The following is a 6,622-nucleotide window of genomic DNA, read 5'->3' as shown; positions in this document are numbered from 1 at the left end:
GGGAGGTACTTTTCGGTCTTTTGTTTTTTTATCTTCCCCAAGAGGGGACAGTCTGGCCAACTTGCTCCAGTAATGCAATAAAGACATTGCAATAAAGTACCTTTTTTGTCCTCATGCTATGGAGGGGTGGGCTGGGTGAGGGAGGCAAGCAGAGGTGTTGAAAGCCCTGAAACTCCCAAACCTTCTCTGTCATGAGCCCCAAAAGATTGGTCCTGGGGCTGAACTGGAGTGCCACCGGAGATACTCTTCCTTCCCTGAACAAGAGGAAGTCACCTCTACCAGGCATGATGCCAGCGTCTCCCCCATCCAGCACAGGACACAGGGAGACTCAGACACTAACCCTGAGAAAGTTAAATCCGAGAGCTGTTTCCTTCTTGCCCCGTTCCTAACTGCTAGAAAGCCCAGCTTACGGTTTCTCATCACACCTTTCTGCCCAGAAATAAGTGTTTCCATAGTCTGTTCTGGGGGTAAATGTTTGTTGCCCAAGGCTCTTGTCACCGTCCTGCCACATCACTTTGTTAATATTTCTCTAGGTTAGGAACATAATTAACAAAATGTGACCACCTCTTTGTACAGGACATTGCAGTTTTCATGCAGTCTCTCAGGCCCCACCCAGGTGTGTAGTGAATTACAAATCCGATTGGGTAGGGGGTAGTCCACTGTCCTAAATGCTCTTGCCTTGTCCTTTCCCCCCATATGCTAGGGAGGATCTTCCCAGATCCCAAGATTTGTTCCCACTCTCTGCATGGGACACTCAAATTACTGTCTCCAGTCTAGTCCTGACTTCTGAATTCCACGTGCTGGCTGGATACCTCCGCTGGGGCCTTGAGTGTCCCACAGGCAGTGCAGAAACCTATGCTTGGCTATGAATTCCCTTACTTTCCTACCACCAAACCTAAAACTGTCCCATGTCCACATGACTCCTCTGCCTCTCACCTGTTAAATTACAAAAGGTGGCCCTCCTCCAACTAAAAGCCAACCTTTCCACATATATTTTTGTATCCTGTTTTCTCCTTCCTCCTCAGGAATTCCCCCATGATCAGGTATCAATTCTTTCACTGTTGTTCTCTCAACCAGGTCATCTGTTGACATTGAGACATGGTTGGGTATGTCTCAGTCCACTTCCTGACCTCTACTGAATCCAATATTCCTTTATCTCTTTGCCCCCATTGAGAGCCAAACCTCTTAATAAAAACTGTGTAAATCTATTTCCTTTCCTCCACTATTTCCACACAGGTTCCACCACCAGCTGAAACTGCTTTCCTTGAGGTCTTCAATAACCATCAGTTGACTACTTGCCATGAAAAACTCTCCCGTAGACTCCATGATGACTCAACATCTGGTTTTCCTCCTACATCTCTGTTCCTTTTAATTCTTCGGATTCCTCTGGCTGCCCTCTCACTGATGGCTTTTTCCCTGGCAATTTTATCCACATCCATGATTTCATCTACCATCTTTAGGCCAATTATGTCTTTGTTTCTCCTGCTCAGTCCTCTATTGGGAGGTACCTCATGGCATACTACATGCAGGGTCACCACCTAGCCCAGGTTCTCTTCTATTATTTCATATTTCAGGGTGGAAATATATAATTCACATATGATTACATAAGCCAGAAATGCAGCCATCATCCATAAGGCCTTCCTCTCTCTGATGTCTACACAAAAACATCACCAACCCATATCAATTTTACTTCCTAAATGTCAAAGACCTCACTTCTCCCCAACTTCATTGATTCACTACTGCTTCACTTCATTGCTTCACTCTAACCTTAACACTGGAAAGGTTCTCCCTTTCTTCCATTCTTGCCCTCCTCAGGTTCATTCTCTTAACAACCAGAATTAGCTTTTCTTTTAAAAAAGTTTTTTTTAATGTTTATTTTTGAGAGAGGGGTGGGGGCAGAGAGAGAGGGAGAATCTGAAGCAGGCTCCAGGCTCCGAGCCGTCAGCATAGAGCCCAACACAGAGCTCAAACCCACAAAATGGTAAGATCATGACCTGAGCTGAAGTCCAATGCTTAACCCACTGAGCCATCCAGGCACCGTTCCCCACCCCGCCTTTTTTTTTTTTTTTTTAATATTTCAGAGTTAGCTCTTCAAAATACAAATCTGAACCTGTATAAAACCATTAATTTTCAATTGCTCTAAGGATAAACCACAGAATTCTTAAAATGGCCTGGTTTCTCCCATGTTCAGGATCTCATCCCCCACTTCAGTTATTCTTCCCTGACTCCCTCCCTTCAGACTTGGGTTTTCTTCCTTCTGCAAATATTCTTTATACAACCACCCATCTGTTCCTATGCCTTTACCAACTATTTGCTGATAGTTGTCAAATCTGTGTCCAGCTACTACACTTTCCATCATCAAGGTTGTTCTAGTTCAGACCGCCATAATGGATCACTACATCATTTTCTCTCTGGTCTGCTTATTCCACTAGAGCCTCCCTTCTATACTGAAGCCAGTGATATTCTAAAACATAAATGGGATTATAACACTTCCTTACAGTTATCTTTCAGAAACCCCTCCCCTCAGGCTAATCTGGTGGTATTTCTCAAAGGGAACACCAATGGCACTTGAGGCAGCTGCCCTGTGCATTACAGGATGCTTACCATCTCTGTGCCAACTCCTTCCTCCATCACCCCCCACTTCCAACCCCGTAAGAGAGGCAGCTCCTCTCCCCCACAAACTGTTGCAAGATGTGCTTGCCCCTACCTCCTTCACCTATGGTATAGTGCTTCTAACCAGATCCTGATCTACATGGGAGGCTCCCCTAGGCAACCAGTTACCTGTGTTCCCAGTGTCCAGTACAGGCTGGCTGAGGGTCTGCTGCCAATGAATGACTGAAGGAAAGAGGAAGTGAGTTCAAGAAGGGACTGAAGGCTGAGGGGCCAGACATCTACTTGTAGAATCTGGCACTGTGGGCAGGGTACGCCCTCTGGCGGCCACAGCCTTGTCCATGCAAGGTGACAAAGAGCTGAAGGGTGCAGGAGGCACCCAGCCAGTGGCCCTGAGGCATTTTCCTGTCTCCAGTCCTCTGGACGCCTCTCCTTCAAACCTAGGCATTGGATTATGGGACAATTAGTGCAAGGTCACAGTTTGAAAAGTCCTGCATCACCATGGAGGTACTCTACCACAGCCCTACTTCCTGCTCCTGTGATGCCATCTCTTGACTCCTCCAACACAATGGACCCATAGATGTCCTCTCCCCTCCCACACCAACCGCTCACCCACTCGCCAGTGCAGTCCTACTCACAGGGGTCTGCCCACCTTGGTAATGTCCACCTCCATTGCTAAGGCCCAACTGACAAAAGCCCAGGAAGGACTTACTGGCTACAGACATTAAGGCATTAAGACATCTGTATTTTCACTCAAATGAGCTTTCAGTATTTTAACAAGTCACTTCTCCCTCCATTTCAAAACTCTTCCCCCTCTTGGATTTTAGGACTCTCTTCTTGGTGCTGTTCCTAAGTCTTCTTTGCCTTAAACACTAGTGTTCCCCAATGTATCACTATTGCTACATTAATGGCTCTCAAATTTCTATCTTCCATCCAGATTTCCCTACTGAGTTCCAGGCCCATGCATCTAGTTACCTTCTGGATGTCCCTCAGGTACCTCAAATATATCAAGTTTAACTTCCTCCTACCACTTTTTCTCATTTTCTGGCCATGAAGCCCTCCAAGTTTGGAGATAAATACGGGTTATTGAGTCAGGGGAGACCTAGGTTCTAACTGTAATTCTGCCCAAGCTGTGTTACTCTCTGAAAACCAGAGTTCCCTCCTCTATAAAGCCAGAGTATTAGTTGCTACATGGTCTTCTGTAACTCCCCATCACTTACAGAAAGTCTAAGCTCTTGGAAGATCATTAAATATGGCCCTTGCCAAACTCACTAGACCCGTTTTCACTTTGTTTTCAGTTCCTTGAATATACCAAGTATATGGTTAAGTGCTGTACTCTTTGTTTGGATACTCAGACTAATCCACCCACTCTTCTAACCCAGTAACTACCTATCATCTGTCCTTCAGGTTGGAGCTCAGACATCGTCATCTCTGGGAAGCTACGTTGAGCTTAGGCAACCCTCCCCTGACAGGGGAAAAGTGTGTTATTCACCACTCTATTCTCAGCAGCAACAAAGACCTTGAGTTACATTTGTGTTGACTGAAAGAAAGAAACAAAAGACAAAGATGGTTTCCAAGAGCGTGTATTACACAGGTCTGAGTGCAAGAAATGGCAAACAACTGCTATGTTTGCTTTAAAAGCTCATCAGGCACCAATCCCAAGTCCTGATGCTTTTGAGGGCCCACTGGGTCTCGGCCCCTCTGGAGTGGGCTGGGCCCAGGCTCCTGGGTGAGGGGGCAGCTTCTGCGTGGAATGTCCTGCCTCCTATCACCTGAGGCATCAGGCACTTTGGTGATGCCCAGGGCTGGCTCCTCTTTCTCTATTTGTGCACATTCAGGCTCCCACAACCAGCTTTGGCGGGGAAACTCACAAGGTGGATGGACCGGCCCAGGGGCACCAGGTGGCCATGACTTCCCCTCCTCTCTGGGAGACAGGTTCTCAGGGTGGGCTGGAGTAATGGTTTCCAAATCCTGGGAGCTGGCCATCCCACCTTCCATCATTGCCTTTCTGCTTGGGGATGCCCTGTCTGGACTCTCAATAAGAAATTTCCAGGCCCATGGGCCTGGCTCTCCAGAGGTTGAGGGGACAGCAGAGTGACTGGTTGGGAGAAGTCCTGAAGAGCTGGGACAAAGTGCTGTTAGTGCCTGGGTGTGGAAGTGCTGGGCCTTCCAGCAGCCTTCAGGAGGGATAGGGTCTGTGGGTTCAGCCTTACTTAGGCTGGGGGTGTGTGATGAGGAGCTGGCAGCCTCCTCAAAGGCTTGTGGGATCCCAAGCCTCCTCTGAGGGACACTAGGGCCTTCCATTCTGGGATCCTTCAGTGTGGTCTCTGTCAACAGGCCTGGGACTGATGGGCCTTGGCTCTTGGGATCCCTGGACAAGAAGCCATTCTCTTCCTCACCCTCTCCTGCTCCTCTGAGGGGTGGGTCCCGGCTCACTTCTGGGCTTGGTGCCAAGTTTGGTTCCTGTACACCTTGGTTGTTCTCCGGCCCCTCCTCGGCGTCATCCTCTGAGGAGTCAACCTCACGGATGGCTTCCTGCTTCTGCAGTGACTCTCGCCGTTCAGCCCGGTCCTGCCGGAGAGTGCCTAGGGCCCATGAGGGAGAAGGCTGCAACACCCCCTTTCCTGGCAGCGCCCCCTTTCCAGACAGCACACTCCGGGTCCCAACCACCTCTAGAGGGCTGACTTCCCTGGGTGGCAGTTCCTTCTTCAGCTCGGGGTGGGGCAGGTCAAGGCTCTGCTTCCGAGAAGTGGCTAGTTTCTTCTCAGAAGCAGCAAGCGCAGCTGCCAGTTTCTCAGCTGACTGTACCCTCTTAAGTAGTGGTGAGCGGGGTGGCTCTGCACTCTTGGGCCGTGAGAGCTGCCTGGCCAGAGGAGGTGACAAGTGAAGCTTGGTGGGGAAGGCCTGGGCTCCATGGCCAGACAGGGGCGATGGGGAGCGCTGGGGTGAAGCTGCTGGCGGTGGGGAAGGGGTGTGGGCCAGCGGTGACAGAGGGATGCTGCCGGCCGACTTGCGCCGCGGAGAGCGGTACTGGCGCTGGAGCTTGGGTGCCAGGCCGTGTAGGGAGCTGGGTCGCGTGTGTCCAGAGCCGGCTGGAGAACTGGGCACGCTGGAGCTGGGGGAGCTGCTCTGTGATGAATTTCCTCCCACTTCGCGCACACAAACAGACACACAAAGGCAGAACAATGTTAGCTGACAGAAGTGATGAGGGGCAAGGCAGGGCTAGCCCTGGAATGTCCCGGGATCATCAAGGTGACCCTAATCAGTGGACCAGAGCCCAGGCTACAGAAATAAAGTCACCCTCCAACCCTGTCACCTCCTCCCCAGCACTGCTGGGTCTCGCAGGGGGTAGGGTGAAGCAGTTCCAGAGTGGGCCCACAGAGAAGCACAGAGGGCCTATAGGCTCTTTCCTACCTCCCAGGGGCCATCTCTGCGATGTGCAGGGAGCACTTCCTACCTGAATGCAGAGCATCAGGGGTCACCCGGTAGCCCTGAGTGGGAGATCGGGGGGAAAGGCTGTGGCTGTGTGTAGGAGAGCCTGGCCCACTCTCCCCTGATGATAAGGAGCGGTTAAGGGAAGAAAGGCTACGGCTGGTGTGCAGCAGCGATGCCTGCTTGGTGATCTTCCGGAACAAGGAGCTCTTTTTCTTGCTGCAGAGATAAGAGCCAAGGGCCGTGTGAGTTGGTGCACAGGGCATAGCATCTACCTGGCCCAATGGCCAGGGTTCCCAGCACACACGAGCACCTAGGAGGCTCACTCAGTCCAGCTCACCTTTCTTGCCCATCTTTGCCTCGGCTCCGCTTACTCCTTCGGGCCATCTTGGCCTTGTAGCTGCCCTTCCGAGCTGGCCCCACTTTAATAGATGTGTTCTCCAAGGGCGTTGTTGAAATAGAAACCTTGTTTCCACTCTGGGGAACAGAGTGTGAACCCAGGCTAAGGCAGGGAACACATTTTTAATCCCACCCTTACCCTCAGGCATGGCTACCCCATGGCTGTAGCTTTTGCTCCTGC

The 6,622-nt window shown here is 50.5% G+C and overlaps 1 protein-coding gene across 3 annotated transcripts in view; it reads right to left on the bottom strand.

The window, feature by feature from the left end:
• Positions 1-4,177: 4,177 nt before the first annotated feature.
• MAST2 (microtubule associated serine/threonine kinase 2) overlaps positions 4,178-6,622 on the bottom strand; it is a 178,182-nt gene continuing 175,737 nt past the window's right edge. For all 3 annotated transcript variants that reach the window (XM_077752130.1, XM_077752132.1, XM_077752131.1), the window contains 3 exons: positions 6,383-6,519; positions 6,068-6,261; positions 4,178-5,759 (listed from right to left, as the gene is read on the bottom strand). In XM_077752130.1, coding sequence (XP_077608256.1) covers positions 4,234-5,759; positions 6,068-6,261; positions 6,383-6,519 — 1,857 coding nt within the window. In that variant the 3' untranslated portion in view covers positions 4,178-4,233. The remainder of the gene's footprint in view (positions 5,760-6,067; positions 6,262-6,382; positions 6,520-6,622) is intronic.

This window comes from Crocuta crocuta, unplaced genomic scaffold (genome assembly GCF_008692635.1).
Source record: "Crocuta crocuta isolate KB4526 unplaced genomic scaffold, BGI_CrCroc_1.0 scaffold367, whole genome shotgun sequence".
NCBI lineage: Eukaryota > Metazoa > Chordata > Mammalia > Carnivora > Hyaenidae > Crocuta > Crocuta crocuta.
The sequence above is the reverse complement of the archived record's forward strand: the minus strand, read 5'-3'. Positions and strand labels throughout refer to the sequence as shown.